Consider the following 21,301-nt stretch of genomic DNA (forward strand, 5'->3'; position numbering starts at 1 on the left):
ACAAAGTTCTTTCATACTGTTCCACAAACTGCTTCAACGAGGTTTCGAATGTACATACTCGTTGAAGGACACATGCATACTCTCACTTCACTATGTTATTGACATCCCCGCCTAAAAAGTGGTCTTCAAAAAGCAATGCACCTAACAACCTCTATTTTTCTATGCACCTGACAACCAATCATTCTCATGCAATTCATACTCGTTGATCATCGATCACCAACTTTCTTCAAATTCTTGAACAAACTGAGAATCATATACTAGTTTGTGTATAGACGAAAATATTGATGCCTTATCAACATGATAGTCAAACTACTCTAACAACTTCTTCATAATGTGCCACAAACACCGTCCGTGTGTCGTATTCAAAAAATATCTAAATTATATTTTTCATTGCTCTGTCTTAATCAATAATTATTCTATGCAGAGGTAGACCATGTATACACTGAAGCCACGTCTTGAAAAGCCACACAAAGTATCTATGTCCTCATTTGGTAATAAACCACACCCAAGCAATATTGATTGTTCGTGATGATTCACTCAACAAATGGGTGATAAGCATGTCATACTTATTAGTAAGGTAAATGGTGTCAAAGGTGACGACATCACCGAACTCCTTGAATGCATGCTTATATGTTTAGCTACCCAAAATACGTTCTTTAGTCATGACATATCGTCTAGGTCCATACTAAAATAAAATTTCGAGCACTGTGCTTGCATCTTTGAAAAGTATGATTATATTGCGACAGCATCTCCTTCTCCAAGTTGTAATCGTCTAACTTGTTCAACATAGTTTCAATAATACTTTTCAAGGCATGTCATATACTCATCCCCCTGCTTCTACAATAGTGGAGTTGTAACTTTTGTACAACGGAATTCCTGCAATATCATTCACCTCAAGGTTACGTTTCATATTTGCACTCAATTCACCATTGCATCGATACAATCTAGATTTCGAAGGACTAATATTATGGTTGTGCTCGAGGTGAGCTGTGTCAATTCTTCAGTTTCCTTGAATATCTGACGATGTAGAGATCATTGCTTTACAATCTGTCTGACTTATTGGTTGTGGTTTCAAAAAATCTCTTGTACTACAGCTTCTTCAACCTTCACAACTACACTGAATGTCACTTATCCGAGAACTCCATCCTTACCCTTTTTTGAATTTCTTTTCTAACAAGAAAATCAATGTCACAAACATATCTCTTATAGATCTCAAACATTTCTTTTTCATCCTTAAAGATCATACCTACCTCAAGCTCGATCACATTGTCCTCTCATAACACTTCGTTTTCAACAATATTGACATTTTCCCCAACGTTCTCCTCATCGGACAACACCAAAATGTCATCGTGCACATCGTCCATTTCTTCACTGCTACAACCAAAGAAATGATAACGTTCAGGAAAACATAAACCAATTCCAATGAAATAGATGATAGAAAATTGAAAATTCACATCAATTTTACTATGAGTACAGAAAATTGTGCATGTATCAAAATTGAATTCACATCAATTTCTGGAGTTTATTATGTGTATAATAATAATAATAATAATAATAATAATAATAATAATAATAATAATAATAATAATAATAATAATAATAATAATAATAATAATAATAATAATAATAATAATAATAATAATAATAATAATAATAATAATAATAATAATAATAATAATAATAATAATAATAATAATAATAATAATAATAATAATAATAATAATAATAATAATAATAATAATAATAATAATAATAATAATAATAATAATAATAATAATAATAATAATAATAATAATAATAATAATAATAATAATAATAATAATAATAATAATAATAATAATAATAATAATAATAATAATAATAATAATAATAATAATAATAATAATAATAATAATAATAATAATAATAATAATAATAATAAAAGTCATACACATCAGTGGATTAACTAATGGGCACAGTTGAATTGCATAGTTGAAAAATGCACAACGCTAATTCTTAAAAATACAGATCTTCCAAAGTAGCAGATATTAGAAATAAAAAAAATACACATCGCTAATCCTTAAAAACACAAATTTTGCAATGGCTTACTGGAAATTTAAAATTACACAACACTAAAGAAAATGAGAAGAATGCAGCTCATGTGGGCAAACATCGGAGGTGTAAGCTATATGGTCGGGCAGTCGCGATTTTAGCCGGAATAAGCAGTTGGGATAGAGTTTTCAGGGCAAGGAAACTCGTGGAAAGAGAGTTTTTTGGCTTTTCAAACACCCAAGGTTGAAGCTATATGGTTGAGTTACGTATGATAAATGAGACAACACATTTTTTGCAATTTCCGCCAGAAGACGTTGTACTTGTTCTTGTGCAAAATGGGTTCTTTTCTTTTCATTCTATTATTTAATTCGTCTCTTTCATTTGGGTGCCTTTTTTGAAGTGCCGTGTTATTATATTTTGAAATCCTGTAACGGGCATGTGAAATGGGTGCCTGTACTCATAGCAAAATTGATCTGAATAACCATTAAACATCGGATCAGAAGTTTAAATTCTAGATTTAGTTTAAAGTTCAAATTATGGTTCCCAATGAATCTCATCAAATAATTTATGAGTATGACACTTGAAAATTAAATCATTCAATTTCTTTACTACCTCCAACAATAATTTATTACTAATTGAAAATCAAATAAGGGTAAATTAGAAAAAACTTTCAGAAAATTACTTTTTCTATAACATTAAATATAATATTTTTTAATCCATGTAAAAAACAAAACCAACATATATAAATAAGACGAAGGAGTACTATAATCTAAACAAGAAAAATGATCTATAATTTAGGACAAACAAAAAAGGAAAGCAAGTTTATTTTTATGAGAGGAAGGGAGTTACTTCTATTTTGATTCCAATATTATTATTTTATTCCTCTATTACATTCGAATGTACAAGACAAAAGATAAGACGACTTCGTTTTAATAGTAGAAGGCTGTAACACTACACACGAGCTAATCAAATGTGTTCCCCAATCGAACACTATTTTTCAAAAGTCTAAAACAGCTAATTTTAAAAAGAAATAAAAACAAGCATACCCTTTCACCAGGAAGAATTATTTTCCTTCAATATCAAGAGAGAATACCATCAAAAAGTATAACAAAAGTTATTAATCCAACAAATTCAAATAAGAAAACACTTCCAGCACAGGTCTATCATAACACGATATAATCCACAAATACAGCCAAAAAGCGTAGCTTCCTACACTCGTTACTTGATGTACTGAGAGACCCATTTGAAGCCGTCTCCATAGCCCATTTTACGAACAATGCTACACATGAAAACCTCGAGTGGACGAACATTTGAATCTGCAAGGTTCACCTTCCCCTTGCCAGTAGTGATACCCGTCAAGCCCATGTGGTAGCGCAACTCATCTTCGGAGGCAGCATAAGGGATGTCAATCTTGTTGCCTAAAATCAAGAATGGAACAGTAGCCAACGACTCATCAGAAAGGAGAGCATCCAGTTCTTTTTTTGATTCGGCAAACCTCTCCTTGTCATAAGCATCCACCAAGTAAATAACTGCATCCACCTTTACACCCAAGAAGTGCTTATTAGGCATTGGAAAGAGAATGCACAAAACTTACAATGCAGCCAAGCGACTACCAAAAGAAATATCTATTCACGATACAAATGGTAACAACTAGTGAACTATCTCTCACGAAAAAAAGGGAAATAGTAAAAGAATATAAAAGCACCCAAAGTCACTGACAAATTTAAGAGTGTAATAGCATGGTACAAAACCTTTTTTCTATTTATGCCACTTTTTGGACTTTCTCCCTTTCTTACTCTGCAACAAGGGAAGGGGAGAGGCCTGGGGTCCAAATCATTCATTTGATGCTCGTTAATGTCTCAAAAACTTGAGGAGAAGAAATATTAGATTATGCTATAGTGTTGCAAGAGCAGTTTCTTCTGGTAAGAATGTATCACTAGCGTCAAGAGTATTGAATCGTGTGACTTCGGGTTTCAAATGATCTTTTCAACAACTTGTTGAACAATGAGCTTCCACATCATCACCAAGAAAATTCAACAATCATGTAATCATTTGTTTCTTGTGCAGTTCAAGAGATCTTCCAAATTACCAACTCGGGTCCTCATTCTTTTAACCTCATGGGACGGCTCATAACACCGTTGCCCAAAACCATAACAGAATGCTGATCGGAATGAAGAACAGGTAATATGTTTTAACAGCTCCTTTGTTAAATTTTCCCCTGAAGGTTCTGAGATTTATTTTTACAACAGTTACGTGCAGAAAACAATCTTGTCATAATTATACAAAACTGCAATCACAAAAGGGTGACCAATAACCGCACGAAACATGATTCCAAAGTCAGCCACTGCATCATACCAATCTCCAAAGGCATTATTATGGTATACTTTCTGTCCAGTTCGTCTCTCTTATCAAATCCAAGAGTCGCACCAAAATGAGGGGAGAGATCAAAAGGGAGGACAATAATTCTTTTTGGCATACTTTATGGATCAACAGCTGAGAGAGGATGGAACAATCCAACTGAGGAAACTCATTTTATCCAACTGGTAAAGCATCCAATACATTGCAGTTGAAGTTCAATGAACAGAATTCAGTTCTCTTTCAAGAATAGAAATGTCTATATCATATACACTAAATGCATAAATGGTACGGAGGTAAATACCAATGTCTTCCATTGCTCGTGCACAAAGCAAGAAAAAACACTTTTGAAGCAAAAGGCATAACATGTTTGAAATGAAGAGTTTTCATATAAGCATATATCTACAACAAAACTTGGAAACTGAGGCAACTTGTAAATTTCAGCAAAGATAGTATCATTTTATCATAAAATAGAGGAAAACCGGTACTAAAATAATGTGTACTTTCAAAATAAAAATTCATGTATTTCATTGTCTACTTCAATGCTAGCAACCTATGATGCTTGGACTCGGGTATGAGAATTGGTATCTACCTATTTGGATGTCAGATCTTTTATTTTCTAAAATGTAGGATACGGGAATATAGCTAAAAAGAATCCAAATTTTGGGCATGGGTACGTATGTATGTCTTTTAAACTTCATTTTTATTTTCAAAAATTCATATGTAAAAAGTTAAATAATAATGTGGTAAATTTTAATTAGAAAAAAGGTCAAATGACTAAAATGTAAATTTAATCAACGTGTGGTCACCTCCAATGAAAATCATTCTAATCAAACTCCCAACTTCCAGCATATGTTGTATCATATGAGGCTGGGGCAAAATGGATTTTTAATTGTAACTAACCTCAGCAGCAGGCCTAATGTTTTAAAAAAGGCCCACCTCAACAAAAGGACCACAATTAAAAAAAGCCCAACAAACTCATCGTCTTGCATTTCCCTATTCTTCACTTCACGCGACTGGCAGTGACGGTGTCCTCTGCAAGTCTTCGTCCTCCAGCCTATAAATTCGGGCAGAGCAGCACTAGCGGCTGCGTCACATCACCAGCTGCTGGCTCCATAATTGGTGACGATCCATCAAACTCGGACTCGAAGAAGAAGCCAGCTCCTTCATTGTCGGTCAAGATTTGCCGTATCCGTCCCATATCCCATACCCGTACTCGTGTCGGGTCGGGTCGACACGGATACTCCAGCCAAAATGAAGAGATCAAGCATCAAAGCCAACAACTAAAATATTAACCCCAATTGTCAGAGTTAAAAATCAATGGTTAGGCTGGAAATCTTTTTTAAGAAGAAAAACTTAATAAAACTTGTCCTTTCCACGTGCTTCTTTTCCCCTAATTCAGCAGCTCAAAAGGCAATAAGATATGCAAGGTTTCTGCTGAGGTGCACTTTGAGCAAGGTTTCCTCATTTACGAGGTTACAATGTAGAAAAAATACGTGTACATGTTTATGGTGAGGTACTATTGAAACAACGTCTAGAAAAAATAAGAGGTGCTATCAGCGAAATCCCATCATCCATTTACGCGTCCCATGGATCAATAAACACGGAAGGAGCTTATTTGGGAATATGAAGGCACTATCGACATGCTAATACTGCACAACTGCAGACATACATCAATAAAAATCAATTGATGAAAATAGGCAATAACTATGTGGTCTTAACGGTGAGTTAGCCATTCACAATGTCCCCTGTCTGTCAGGTAGAGCACCTCTTAAAAGATTTCTGTTGACCATGTCTCCTACACATAACTATATACGAGTTTATGCCAAAATAACTCTTCAAGAATAAGTTTCCTTCTAATTTACCATCCCGCAAGCTTAGTAGTGGAAACCATATCCACCATCAGCAAAGAATGGCTTACGATGGTTCAAGCAAAGATTTCCAAATGAAAGGGGGAAACCCAAATTTGGCAAGAGGTAAAAACAGCGAAATTATTGCCAAGTTTTAATGCTTAAACATCTACAATGAATAGCTTCATCTGTAATTAGAGCATTTTAGGAAATAGTGAATTGAATCATGCAAATTGAGTGTGTCATTAGCAATTAAAAAAAGACTCTGTACATTTAAACTACCTTCCTGTAGAAAGCATGAGCTATAACCACAAGAATTAATTTTAAAAAGGACAGCACAAAATAAGATAAGGGAAAGAAATACCATGTTAGGGTAATGAATGAAATTTTCCGTCAAAAAAGTGTCAAAAGGTCAAAATCCAGAAGTTAAGTAGCTAGCAAATTAAAATTTGCCCCTGTTTGACACCATTTCTTAAATCTTATTTTTCCCCAAGCTCATTTTCAACCACACATTTCATGGGACCCACAACTTTTATCAACTTTTCAACCACACATTTCATCTTTTATCAAAAAATAAAAATAAAATAAAAAATTCTAATTTTTATTCAAACCAAACAGGGGATAAAATTAATTCTTTTCTTGGTTGAGGGGCAGGTGGAGGAAAATTTTTCCTTGCTAGTTACCAAAGATCTATAACAATCAAATGCAACAGGGACAGTAAATTAGAACATTAACATACCTTGGCATAATAATCTTTCCAAACTCTGCGTGCTATCTGATGACCTCCCAAATCAAAAGCCTTGAACTTAATCTTTCCAATACTCAACTCCTCTGATGTTGGATACTGTGTTGGCTGGTGCTGTACCAATCTCTGCTCATGTCCAATACTTCAACAACTTAGATTCACATTAAGCTTATAACCACAAAATTTGACTTGTATAATTTAATTTTGCTTCTTAAATCACTCAATAAAATAAGGAAAAATCACTATCTAAAAGACACCAAACAGAATATTTACGCCCATTCCATTCACAGGAAATAAAAAGGTAAAAGTTTAGAACAAGTATCCCACAACTAGTCACAGCTGTATTATTAATTATTATTGATGCATACATTTGAAAAAAGTATTACTTGATGTCAATACCAAAACAAGAGAAAATATAGAGAACAAAGCCCTATATTTGGCTTAGATTTAATCAATTTCACATATAACAAAATAATATGATTTGTTATGAAACGCGCAACAGACATTTTCAGAAACAAAAGTGGGAATAAATAGCATGCCGAAAAACCATCTACAAATTGACACAACTGATTTATTCCCATTAGTCAATTCATAAATCGGCAATTTAACGGTATCCACCGACATGATTCACAAAATTCGTTTCACTGACACACCAGAGGAAATATATATAGCCGTGTGTGAAATTAAGCAAACAAGAAATAAGGAAGGGAACGACCTCGTCTTTGAGCATATGAAGGAGGGTGGTTTTGCCAGCATTATCGAGGCCTAAGAAGAGGATTTTGGCCTCTTTTTGCCACAGCCCTAGCGAGGCGAGGACTCCATAGAACCAATCCACCAAGAACATTTTTGATAAACTAGATCAATTGAAAATCGAAGCGAACGACAGAATCTAAATTCTGAATCTGATGTATTAATCGATCCACGAACACGGTGCGGTTCGCGATCTCTCGATAGGCTCAACGAGAGTTCGTCGGATTTTATCCTTTTTGTTCTTTTCTTGGGCGAGAGAAAATGTTGCCTGTGTTGGTGCATACATCAAATACTGAGGGACACCGGGGTTACGAGTCAATCAGATTCTCTAATTTGTTTGTACTGTGGTGTTTGTGAGGTGTGACCAGGATTGATTTCACTATATTGGTGAAAGTTTGGAAATAATTAATATTAATTAGGGAAAATTGCAACAACGATTCCTATTTATCTTTTGTAGACTTTATTTTATACTAAAGAAGACTCCTAACCTTTCATAAATATGCACATGAGGTTCATTTGGATGGAAACTGTTCAAAATATCGTCAATTGACATTGAAAAATTTCTTGAATTATTTGTTAACGCGACAATTTTATTGGATGTTGATACCTTTTTGGATAGTATTTTTGAACAATTTTATTGGATATGGATTCCTTAATATTCTCGATTGACTGACTTTGTTTTGGACAATTTTCATCTAGATGAACCTCAGGTACATATTTATAAAAAGTTTGGAACCTCCACTGGCACAATATGAAAGTTAAAGTAAAGTATGCAAAAAATAAAAATAAATAAAAATAAAAGTAAAGTAATGCTATTCGTAATCACTCACTGCGGTAGTCGCCCTACGTGGCATACACATGGCAAGTAATTATTTATTACATTAATGTGGTAATTTTTTATTTATTAATGCATCAAATAACTAACTGTCATGTGTATGCCACGTAAGACGACTGCTGTAGTGAGCGACTGCAAATAGCATTATTCAAAAAGAAAAAAGGTTATGAACCGCTGCTGCCATTTTCCCTATTAATTATATATATTTCAAGAAATTCATAATTTTTTAACTACGCATTTTATTGATATTTATCGAAATTTACTAAAACTTGATTTTAATTTAAACCAAATAGGGGCCTAGTATTCTTGCAAATTATTTTTAATACAATGTTGACTCCGTGCTTTAAGGTATAATTTTTTTAATATAATTCATGTAAAAAGCTTATGGTTAATGAAAGATTAAACTTCTCGAAAATGTATGCAATTGGTCTGAGTATTGTTGATGATTGTATTCTGCAAACGTTTCGATGAACAGAATCCTGTGGTAATGGACTATCGATGATGAAGATATTTAGTAATACTAATAAATTTTTATTAGTATACCCTTCTATTGAATAATTGCAGTTCATATTTACTTATAATAAAGCACATTAAATAGGAATATATTATAAAATTAAGATATTAATTATACTTTCTACAAGGAAAATGACATATAATTTGTGACAAATAAAAAACGGAAAGTTTATTTTCGTGGGAGGGATGGAGTATTTGATTGTATAAATTTAGTAATACTAATAACTAATCACCAGGACTTTCTGAAATAATGAGAGTTGAAAAACTTGGTTTTTCTTAATTTTGTCATATTAAAAAGCCACCAAATTTTACTTCCTGAAAGTAGGTTAGCGAGAATTCTGCTAAGAAGTCCAAGTAGCCCACCGTTCACAACTTTGAACAACTTCCAATTAGATTAGGTTTTTCCAATCACTCGTAGATGTAGATGAATAAAGATGGGGTTCTTGAATTATAAAATCAAAAATACCATTGAGAACAGTTGACTTCATTTTCGGCAAGCGCCACGCGGATAACAGATGTTGGGCCCACTAGTTCACACGTAATATAGTTCCAAGAAGCATAGACAAATCAACGATCAAGAACACTCCAAAATGGGACGTGAGAGCAGCTCTCAGACACGAGACAATGATGTTCGGATTCTGGCAATATATGTTATGAACGATCGCATAATAATTAACGATCACAAACAACTATATTCAAACAAAGCAAAGTGATATAATCAACAAGAGAGAAGGCAAAATAGTAACTTAGAGCATTGAGAGTTGCATTTAGAGTTATAATTTGTATCCAAAGTTACATTAGTCTTCAAGTGTTACATGAGGGAATATTTATAGTACTGCAAGTGAAACGGTAGCCCTCGGATGGGCATACACGTGACATCATCTCCTTAATTCAAACATCTAATCCTAACCATCACTTTGATTTTCCTAGCTTGTGGCGCATTTAATGCTCTTACACATAACATGCGTCCTATTGACAAGATAAGACACTTATACTCATTACAATGGTTACATCAATCATTCTAGAGATCTCAGGCATAAATTCAAAATCTCGTTGCACTACGAAGCCTTGGATTCGACATTGTCAAGCTCCTCAGGTTTCGCTTTGTGAAGCCTCTTCACTATGGCAACTCTACTTCAGTGGAAGAATCCATAGCCAAGCCTCAGGGCCTCGCCCTCTATGCAAGGTGCTTTGGTGGTAGTGGGCCCACAGTCACAGTGGGTAGGCCACATGGAGCCACATGTGACAAGGCATAACAATAGTCCCCAAATTCCATGTATAATTATTTACGTCATGTGGGATTTCAACACCAAGTAGAATATCCTTTCGGCAAAAAGTTTTAAAATTTTGGACCTAATATCTGGTGATTAGCCTCTTCCTTTTTTTTCAAAGAATGAGGATTTCAAAATACCGCCTCTTTCTTTATTCGAGGAACGAGGACTCCAAGATACCTCTTCCTTTATTCAAGGAACGAGGACTTCAAGATTTTACCTCTTCCGTTATTCAAGGAAAGAGGGCTCTAGTAAGGGAAAAAAAGGTTAAAGGAGGCTATAAATCAGCTCTAGCATCCAGTCGAGCAATTGAAATGCATTTTCCCAACAAATTTAGAGTTATATATCAATAGATGTTGGCATGCTGCCTTTTGTTCATCAATTGTACCACTTTAAAGATCACAAGATGCAAAGGCATGTATTTTCTTGATAACTTGTGCTTGATGATTCTGATAATAATTGATGTGTGCAAGGCTATTGTTGGAGGATGAAAAGTTGAAGCTGGAAAAGCATGATAAATCCATTGACTTGGCCAAATGTCTTGTAAACTTGATGGATGGAAAATAAATCTAGAAGCATGAATAAATTCCAGCAAGCCTAATCAATGTCCAGCCAAACCAAATAGAAACAGCAGCCTGAGCAAACTTTGTAATTAGGAGTGGGTACAAAATTGTAGTGGCCTAATAATCATGTCCAGTGGCAACTAATTGTATCTTGGAAAATAAATCTTATGCCCAGCCTCCTCAATCTAAAAATAGAACATAAAAAGAGGCTTCCAAATTATAGGGCCCAAGAATTTTAATTTATTTTTTTTTTTTTTTTATCCAACAAGTATTGGAGCCTGGTGAAAATAAATAACCAAGTCCATTAAAATCAATTGGATCAAATAGAAGAAATAAGCCCAACCAAACATATAAGCTTAGACAAGCTACAAGGATATGAGGCCCAGCTAAATTAAGAAGAGTCATGCACGAAGAGTCATGCACGTCCAGGATCAAAGCCAGGACTAAATACAGGGGGCCAAATGGCGCCTCCTATTGGAGGGGGGCTGAAATTTTTTGACCCCTGTATTTAACCATGGCTTTAAGCCTGAGCAAGAAGTGTTTTTCCTAAATTAATTATGGGAACACAATATATATTCTTTATTTTAAAATCATATTTAAAAACTAAGGGGGCATTTGGTTTGCTGTTTTCAATTTTTAGTTTTTGGAAATGCCAAAAACGCATTTGCTCTCTCGTTTTTGAAAATGCATTTCCGGAAACAAGGAAAAATTTATGAATGAAAATTCAAAAGGTTTTTTGTTTTCGTTTTGAGTGTTTTCAGTTAAAAAACTCAAAATGCAGAAAACGTTCAAAACACGCCGTTTTCCTTTTTTTATTTTTTAGGAATGCTTAACAATAATTTTAAAATAGTAATTTCACCAAGTTTAAAATATATATTATCTTGTAATATATTAGCATAAAATTATTAAGTTTTATTAAATAATCAAATTAATTGGTTTGCTGTTTTCAATTTTTAGTTTTTGGAAATGCCAAAAACGCATTTGCTCTCTCGTTTTTGAAAATGCATTTCCGGAAACAAGGAAAAATTTATGAATGAAAATTCAAAAGGTTTTTTGTTTTCGTTTTGAGTGTTTTCAGTTAAAAAACTCAAAATGCAGAAAACGTTCAAAACACGCCGTTTTCCTTTTTTCCTTTTTTTATTTTTTAGGAATGCTTAACAATAATTTTAAAATAGTAATTTCACCAAGTTTAAAATATATATTATCTGGTAATATATTAGCATAAAATTATTAAGTTTTATTAAATAATCAAATTAATTAAATAAATATCATAAAACATTTTCTAAACATTTATTATTTTATTTTGGTAGCAAGAAAAAATAGTAAATTCACCAAATTTAAAATATATATTATCTGATAATATATTAACATAAAATAATTATATTTTACTAATTAATCAAATTAATTGAATAAATGTCATAAAACGATTTCTAAACATTTTAAATCAAACGCATTTTCTAGTTTTCTGTTTTGAGAAATCGTTTTTCAAAATGACAAACTAAACACATTTTTTGTAATTTGAAAATAGTTCCTCAAAATAGAAAACTTTCCTATTTCTAGAAATGAAAATAGAAAATGGAAACACAAACCAAACGCACCCTAACAAACTTCTAATTTTTTTTTCAAAAAAAGGTAATAATTAAATTTATTAAATATTTAATTATAATAGTATAATTAATTTACTCACCCAATCCATCACATCAAACCTTTCTTTTTCACTTTCCCTCCCCAACCCACCCCATCCTTCGCCCCACCCCACGCCACCTTCGACTATGGCTCTAGCAATAATTCTTACAACAGCTCTAGCGAATATTCCGACGACCTCTTGACGATCGTTCCAGCAACTATTTAGGTGACCGTCCACCTTTCCAACGACTACCTCTGTGGCCATATTAGTCTAATTTGTGACTATTTATAACCAAGTCAAATACGGTCGAAGATAGATTTTGTCACTTACCACCTTCTCAACACCGGCAACCAAACATTAACTATGAGAAAATTTATCTTACAAATGACTGTCTGTGACCAAGTCAATCTTAATTGTGACGGTATGTGACCAAGTCACAGCCAATCACAATTGACTCAGATTGGTTACAATCAATCACATAATTGATCACATATGGTCACTGCAAATAAATCTAAACACATCACAGACCAGTACCATCACATCCAATGCAACACCAGTACCACCTTCAAACCAAATTTACAATTATAAATACTACTTTCATTCACCTGTATTATTTGTAACTAACTGTGGCTAAATTTATCTTCATGTAGACTATCTATGACTAGGTCAGTCCAATTTATGAATGTATATAATCAAGTCACATACAGTCAGAGTTAATATAAATCTAGTAACAAAAAGTCACAATAAAGATAGAATTCATCACACCTGATTGCCACAGCCGCCACCACTCGGGTACCACCATCACTTTCAACAATGTTAAGAACCAAACGACACCATCTCACCCCGATCACATGTACCACAAGCAACAAAATCATTCCAAGCCACACAAAATGATTTCACCTTATTTATTCATGTAACAATTTGTCTCTCTTACTTGAGAACAATCCCGTAAACAAAATTATTTCAACTCATCTATAAACAGATGAAAAATAAAAGCTATTAAACAAAATGGATATTCCACAAAACACAACAAATAAAAAATAAAAAAAGGTGAAATTTCTAACAGAAATTCTTGCATTTGTATCTATTAAGCCTTTAACAAGTATACTTTATACTCTCTCTCTCTCTCTCTCTCGGCAAGTGCGAGAGACATGGGCGGAGCCATTTACCCCCAGTGGACCTTTGGCTCAAGACCAAACTCAATCCAATTTTTATCTCTCTATTTTTTCATTTCTTTTTTTTCTTTAAGTATTGGATTTTTCATTTATTTATAATCCAACCCATACACTAATTTACCCCAACTCCAAGTGCATTTTGACATTTTCTGACTCTTTCCCCGCGACAAGAAATTAAAAATTTTCTTTTAATCTGCCCTCATTTTGAAATATTTTTTTTCATTTCTTTCCTAAAACTCACATCTTCTTGAGCCCTCAAATTTGTAGCAAAAACTTTCTTGATCATATAATATTTCTGTTTAATATTGGGGATTTTGATTATGTGAATGTTGAATATTAGTAATATTTGCGATGGATTCTTGAAATCTTGATTTCTATCAATTAGTCAAACAATTAGTGATGATTTTCTGGTGTTCTAACAATTTGTAAAAATTAGTAGTTATTTTCCTATCAATTGGTATTTAATTGTCACTTGTGATTTATTTTAATGTGAAGTGTCAATGGAGAGATTCTTTGAAAGAAAATAATTTGTAAAAAATGTTGATGCAGAGATATCAAATAAAATGGATTTTGATATTACACAACTTTCTACATATCCTAGAATAAAGAAGAAGATAATTATTTTATTAGTGTTGTCGCCATGTCATTTTTAGCATTGTCATAATATCATTAAATTTATAACTAAAAGGTTCAACTTTGATTAAATTTTGCCTTCACTGAACAAAATTCTTGGCTTCTCCCCCCTAAAGAAGTAAAAAAAACCAACCTCTTCCATGGCAATCAACTCTCCCACTTCCTCTGCAGACAACGCAAGGTGAATCTAGCAATTTGTTTTTTTCTTCACGCACATTTGACTGTATCAAAGTAGATTGTCAGTAGAATGCAGCAACGATTACGTCTAATGTATTCTTATAAAATTAAACAAAAAGATACCCAGACTTTGTTTTGCTCTACCGCGTGCAATGGTTGCCGTCGGTGCGTGCATTTACTTTCTACAATAATTCTGTTATGCCCTAGGGTTTGTTGGGGACGGGTAGAGTGGTAGTAGAGCCTAGAGAGAGAGAGAGAAAACGAAAAGTGATGGTTAGAGAGAGATAAAAAGAGTGCCCCGTAGAGAAAGTGTGTGAGGCTGGGTCGGGATTAATTGGGGTGGAGGTGGTATGGGATTATTATGCAAATTAAGGTTTAATTACATTTTTATTAATTACAATTAATAATTTTATTTAACATCTGAAATATGAAGTTTAAACATAAGCCTTTCATTAATGAAAACTAATCTTTAATTATAGGATTTTAGATAATTTTCTCATTAATCATTGTGAGACATCATTAATCATTGTGAGACAACCATGCATAAACCTTTGGTCCAAGTCCCTTTATAGCCCAAACTAATATGTTGACCTTGTTTTGGGTTAGGACCACATGGACAAAAGATATCGGACTCATTCACGCACACATGAGCTAGTTCCAACACGCATAGACAAATCAACGGTCAAGAACACTCCAAAATGGGTCGTGGTAACAACTCTCTGACACGAGACAATAATGTTCGGATTCCAGCAATGTATGTTAATATTTAATGATCATAAACAACTATATTCAAACAAAGCAAAGTGATATAAACAAGAGAGTGCAAAATGGTAACTTAGAGTATTGAGAGTTGCATTTAAAGTTGTATTTTGTATTCAAAGTTACATTAGTCTTCAAGTGTTACATCGAAAGTATTTATAGTAGTGTCGGTGAAGTGGCAGCCCTAGGATGGACATAAACGTAGCCTCATCTCCTTAATGTCGGACGCCCAACCAATAGGGGGCTCCTTGTTCCAAACCCTGGAGCCATTCCCTGTTTGAATGGCTTTTCCCTAATTCAAACATCTAATTCTAGTCATTAATTTGACTTTCCTAGCTTATAGCACATCTAATGTTCTTACACGTGATAGACACCCTATTGACAAGACACTTACACTCATAACAAATGTCACATTAATCATTCCAAAAAAATCTTAAGCATAAATTCAAAATCTTGTTTCACTACGGAGCTGCAAATTAGACATTGTGAAGCTCCTCGGGTTTCGGTTTGTGAAACCTCTTCACTTTGGTAACTATACTCCGGTGGAAGAATGCATAGCCAGGCCTTGGCATTGGCCTCAGGGCCTTGCCCTCTATGCAAGGTGTTTCGGTGATCCACAACTACAATATGTCTGCCATGTGGAGTCACGTGTAACGAGGCATAACAAGAACCAGCGACAGTATGTTCGATCGATCTCATTATTCAATGTTTTAATCTCAATATTACTATGAAAATTAATGTGAAAAAGATATAATGATATCTATATTCCAGGAAACTGGAATGCTTAGTGCAGGTATTGGAAACAAACACGTTTAGTAAGCTTGTAACAGCTTTTGAAAAAAAGAAGAAAGAGCCCAAGAATCAAATACAAAGTTCAAACTGTTTTCTCAATAGCTCCTAAGAGAAGATGAAGAAGGGTGAAGACAGCACTTGACATTGAAACGAGTAATAAAACCGATCAAGATATATACAGCTCCTATTTGATATTGATTTAAATCAAATTTTAATTTAAATCAAAGTCACATAATCAATATTAACCACACTTTTTATAGATTTCACAACTTTTTCAACCACACATTTTAAAAACTTTTATTAAAATCTATTAAAAATCTAATTTTAATCCTCACCATACAAGGCATATCATCCCATATAGTTTCAAAAAGAAAAAAGATGTGGACTGTCATCCTAAAATAAACCCCATTGCATAATTGAGATCAGTATTATTATACGATATTAAATACTATATTGTACTTTTTAAGTATGATCAAACATGAATTATCATATAGTAGCATCAGAATTTAAAGAGGGATCACCACATAATTAGACTGCTATTACCAATACTCGCATGGCAGTGCTTTTGCGAAGGTTAAAAATGTTATAAAAGTAAAATAAATCACAACACTGGAGTAGCGTCATATGTTCTTAACAAATTTATAAATCTAAAACAACGAAACATGTTTCTCTTTTAGTTCTGTTGTCTGGGTCACGAGAAATCAAAGCAATTAAGCCACAAATGTTTCATGCAGCCTTTCTTTTCCCTAAAACAAAAAGCTACAGCCAAAGAATATAAGTAGAAATGGAAAAACTCTCAAATGCTAACTGCTGTGGGCAGAAAACACCATATATATAAGCACCTTATAGTTCATCCTGCAGAATAGAAGCACAAGTGAATTAGCAAAAGGCAAAATGTTATCAATGAATTATGATGTGACAAAACTGAAGATGCTCTTACATGTGCATCATCATCCACTGAGGTGGCTTCATCTTCCGTTGAGTCTGATTTGGAGTCGTCATCGGTATCATTGTCTTCTGCATCATCGTCTCCGTCCTCAGCCTGAAAAAGGAAAAGGGCAGCCAGATCAGGACACAAGGAAAAATAAATGAAAATTATATGCACTCTAGTCTTTGGATACCAAAAATGAAAGAAAGATTGATTTGAGGACTCACATCGGAATCAATTGGATCATCCTTTGATTCCTGAATTTGATTAAAAAAACAAAAAACAAAAAGTTAACAAAAACCTGTCAAGAGTCATGCAAGGCAGAATTCTTCCAGAATGAATACATAATTAACAAGACTGTTTAAGGAACAACTACCATAGTGGGGTACTTGGATAAGAAGAATTTAGTGGAAAAATAGAATTAATTCGACTCAACAACAGATAATTCGATCAAACACATTAATAAAATGGTACCTCCTCCTCTCTCTTCTTTTCTGCCTCATCAAATGCAGCCTTCTCAGCCTGTAGAATCAATATCATTCCCGTGTTAATGAGCAGATAATTGTTTAAAAAAGGGAACAGTGCATTTTGGAAAAAGGTGCAAGAGAAGAAGCTTTTAGAAACATATTCCACATACATCTTTTTGCTTGCCCCATGTTTCTTCGGCTAGCTGCTTAGCATATTCAGGATCATCACATACCAAGACATTGTCGAACAGGGTCCCAGATTTCACCTTTAATATGTATATAATTGCTCAGCTAATTGTAAATTGTTAATTGAAACAAAATCATATCCCAAAGACAAGATATTTCTTTTACCTGCCACAACTCAACTCCTACATACTTCAACTTCGGGTAAACATAGAGATCTGGGTCATCTTTGAAGTCTGTAATAACATTTAAATTTGGTAACATTTAATACTTCATGGTGCTAAAGTGATGCAAGAAAATGCTGAAAACAGAAACTACCTACCAGGGTTATCAATCATTGGTGCCTTCCATTTGCCTTTGTAGTTGGGGTTCTTGATTTTCTGATGAAAGGCCAAAGTTAGTCGTAAGCTGTTGATTTCATTAAAATCAATGAACCAAAATTTAGAGTCAATAAACCTTTGGCTTCCATGGGCCCTTGTACTCAGGGTTGGGAATGGTTGGTGCAGTCCACTCACCATCCTCCTCATCATCCCAGTCCTCAGGCTGCCGTAGCAAAACATCTTACTTGGGTAAGAATAAAGATCAGTAGACTTTGATACATGGGATTGCAAGGGGAGGGGGAAAAAATACAGAAAAGTTGCTATAACTACCTTTTTGGCATCAGGATCTGGAATCTCCTTTGGAATGTCATCATAACCCTTCAGAGAGAATATATATACGAATTAGTTATCAAATCAATATAACACAGCCTCTTATAATATTTTTCATTTAAAATAAGCACAGGGGATAAAAAACTTTAGTTCATTTACCTCTGGCTTCTTGTCTTCAGGGTCAGGAATGTATTCCTTATCATCCCAATCTTCGGGCTGTAATCAGCACGCACATGATATATTATTAAACATAACAAGCAAACAGGAATTACCTTGTAAAAATTGAAATGAATTTCTTGTATAAATGCAAAGGAATTACCTTCTTTGCCTCAGGATCCTTGATCTCCTTTGGTGGGAGGAGATCCCAATCTGAGTACAAGCTACCAGACTGCTTCTCCACATTGTCTATGAGGATGCTGTAAGTAGCATCAGGCCGAAGGATAAAAGTATAGACATGACTTAGTTGGTCAGTCTCACAAGGGACTTCTTTCTTGATCAGATGATTTGTACCATTGTATGTTAGAATTGCGTGGACTTTCTTAGTGCTGTAACCACAAATATCTGGTCCAAACATTATGCTGTAGACAACCATATAAGACAACTAATCAGCAACTTAGGCAGGGATAGAAGACTAAAATAGAAAATTTTCCAGAAGAAAATAGTTTATATGCATAACCTGTATGGAGTGTCACCACCAAATTTCTTCTGATCCACTTCACCACTGAGCAATTTCATGTATCCACCCCCACAGTCGAGCTTCTGCTCATGTTTGACGGAGAATTGAAATACTAAGGTTTTACCCTTGTTGCTGAATTCAGGAAACTCAGCAGATATGGCATAGAACCTGTAGTCTTCACTGGTCTGGATGCCTGCATTATAAACATTGAAATTAATACCCATTGAGCGTTATAGTTAACGACATGTGCATATGTACATAACTTATATGTTGCAGATGCATATCGCATGTTGGCATTAATACCTTTATCGTTAGCGTCTCCATTCCATTTGCCAGAGGTGTAATTCCACTCTCCAGCCATGTTCTCATCTTTCTTCCAGTCGGATTTGACCCATCGATTCTCCCATCCATCTTTAGAATTCACATAGCAAATATATATCAGTAACACAAATAATGAAAACCACATCTAAAATTTCCATTTCATTAAAGATAGAAACATGGCCCTATTTACTTTTCTTTACGTTCAATACTGTAATTATTTAAAATAAAACATGAAGCACTTTGATCCAAAGAGGAAAAGATGACATCCTCAATACAGAAAGCTCAACCTTTTACACTGAATTAAAAAATAAAGCTTGCCACCCTACCCTACCCCCAACCAGAAACAGTGTCTCGGCACACAATAAGTATGGGCTCAAATATGGATTCAAGAATACAATCACATACACAGACATAAATGGCAGCAAAAGTTTCCTCCTAGCAAATTGAAATTCAAAAAAATTGAATTGAACACCAGAAGTAAACCAATTCTGATCTAGGTTGCACGAAATGGAAACGGTAAACGAAATGGGGCACAACGCAACACGTGGAAATGTTATTTCTGAAAAAAGTAGTTCACAAAACATTGCTGAAACGTTATGTAAATATTATTAATTTGCATTAATACATTCAGTATTTAACTTCAACGAACTATTTAACATAAATTAAATAATAAAAATACCTCAATTAATCTAATATAACTAAAATTTCAACATATAAAATTTTTGTCATCTTAATTAATATCTGGTGGGAAGTCACATATAATTTATTTACCAAGGATGGCGTGGCGGACACTAGAGTTAGAAAATCAAGGTTTATAGCATTATAATTCTTTTAGCGTAATAACTAAAGCCAATAATTTGAAGAATTTTTAGTTGGTGTCCTTGATTAAGTTTTTTTTTTTTTTTTTTTTTTTTTTTTTTTTTTTTTTTTTTTTTTTTGTGTTGGTAAAATTTCTGAATTTTTACGAAGTGTTCTAAAAGGTTACCATAAAGTTTCCATAGAGTTTACAAATTTCTATTAATGATTTGAGTTACCGAAACATATTCAGAGAGTTTCCAAAAAGTTTACATTTAAAAGTTTCCATGAATCATAGATTCTGAATATCTGCAATATTACATACATTTAACATTTATAAAAACAGATTAAAAAAATTTAAAAAAAGCTTAAGCACTGAAATCTAGATCAGGTCAAAATTAATCTTCCAATATAAAATATTAGTAACAAGTTATCCATTACATTGAGTCACACCTCCGTTCTTACATTGAATTAATCGAACACTTCGTATCTATTAACTCAGCATTTTCATAATCCGACAAAAAGTTATAAAAATGAGCGATTTCATGAAAAATATCACAGATCTATTGAAAAACGTTTTAATTTGTACATTTAGACCTCGTATTCAATCCTTCAATCAAACAGATAAATCAAACTTCGATCATTAACAAATTAAATCTGAAATTGCAACCTAGTTAGCCCAATTAAGAAAATTCGTGGAAACCGTAGAAAATGAACTCCAAATTACATTTATCTTAATTAATTAGAGAGAGTAGTACCTTCGAAGCGCTCTTCAAAGATGACTCCCGCTGATGAAATCGCGACAAGAAGAGAGAGAGTAAGGACAAGGGAGAGAAAATTAGGTTTCAACATCGGCGCTCTTCTCTGCAGTATCGCCATGAACCGTTTAGAGAGAGTGTGAGAGCTTTGTCTATATAGATGGATCGTTCTTTGAGATTTACGCTTGGTTCGGACTGAGTAGTGAGTCCTGTCGAGGACAAGTTGACGACATGCTCGAATAAGAAACTGACGCGTAGAATTTCATTGTCATGGATTCCACGTGGCGGATGTTGACTGGGCAATTACACGAATTGGAGCATCCAGAAATGGGTTACAACTTGCACTGTGATGGTTGGTACAAAATGACGAGTTTAGCCTTGGCTTTTCTTTTGGACTTCTGAGATTGGAGTTATTATGAACGTGTATTGCATGATTAATATACTCCC

The 21,301-nt window shown here is 33.8% G+C and overlaps 2 protein-coding genes across 2 annotated transcripts; both read right to left on the reverse strand.

Annotated features, from left to right (window-relative positions):
• Window positions 1-3,064: 3,064 nt before the first annotated feature.
• LOC111409889 (GTP-binding protein SAR1A-like) lies at window positions 3,065-8,098 on the reverse strand. Its single transcript, XM_023039985.1, has 3 exons — window positions 7,697-8,098; window positions 6,976-7,107; window positions 3,065-3,570 (listed from the first exon to the last, which is right to left on the reverse strand). The coding sequence occupies exons 1-3, from the start codon at window positions 7,823-7,825 to the stop codon at window positions 3,250-3,252; spliced, it is 582 nt and encodes a 193-aa protein (XP_022895753.1). The 5' UTR covers window positions 7,826-8,098; the 3' UTR covers window positions 3,065-3,249.
• Window positions 8,099-16,634: 8,536 nt separating this feature from the next.
• On the reverse strand, window positions 16,635-21,082 carry LOC111409890 (calreticulin). The gene is made up of 14 exons (XM_023039987.1): window positions 20,855-21,082; window positions 19,284-19,391; window positions 18,981-19,173; window positions 18,624-18,882; window positions 18,464-18,520; window positions 18,305-18,352; window positions 18,111-18,197; window positions 17,977-18,034; window positions 17,823-17,890; window positions 17,642-17,737; window positions 17,479-17,526; window positions 17,232-17,261; window positions 17,017-17,118; window positions 16,635-16,931 (listed from the first exon to the last, which is right to left on the reverse strand). Exons 1-14 carry the CDS (start codon window positions 20,973-20,975, stop codon window positions 16,920-16,922), a joined length of 1,287 nt encoding a protein of 428 aa, XP_022895755.1. The 5' UTR covers window positions 20,976-21,082; the 3' UTR covers window positions 16,635-16,919.
• Window positions 21,083-21,301: the final 219 nt, after the last annotated feature.

The sequence above is a fragment of the Olea europaea genome, chromosome 15 (genome assembly GCF_002742605.1).
Source record: "Olea europaea var. sylvestris chromosome 15, O_europaea_v1, whole genome shotgun sequence".
NCBI classification, from domain to species: Eukaryota; Viridiplantae; Streptophyta; class Magnoliopsida; order Lamiales; family Oleaceae; genus Olea; species Olea europaea.

Bases quoted from the DNA above. Each gene is read 5' to 3' on its own strand.
- LOC111409890 (XM_023039987.1), bottom strand. From the start codon at position 20,975: ATGGCGATACTGCAGAGAAGAGCGCCGATGTTGAAACCTAATTTTCTC. The intron at 18,035-18,110 runs GTTTATTGACTC...GCCTTTCATCAG, and splicing joins AGGGCCCATGGAAGCCAAAG to AAAATCAAGAACCCCAACTA. The intron at 17,119-17,231 runs GTGAGTCCTCAA...TTCCTTTTTCAG, and splicing joins ATGATCCAATTGATTCCGAT to GCTGAGGACGGAGACGATGA.
- LOC111409889 (XM_023039985.1), bottom strand. From the start codon at position 7,825: ATGTTCTTGGTGGATTGGTTCTATGGAGTCCTCGCCTCGCTAGGGCTG. The intron at 7,108-7,696 runs GTCGTTCCCTTC...GGACATGAGCAG, and splicing joins TTCATATGCTCAAAGACGAG to AGATTGGTACAGCACCAGCC. The intron at 3,571-6,975 runs GTATGTTAATGT...TTGGGTGTAAAG, and splicing joins GGAAAGATTATTATGCCAAG to GTGGATGCAGTTATTTACTT.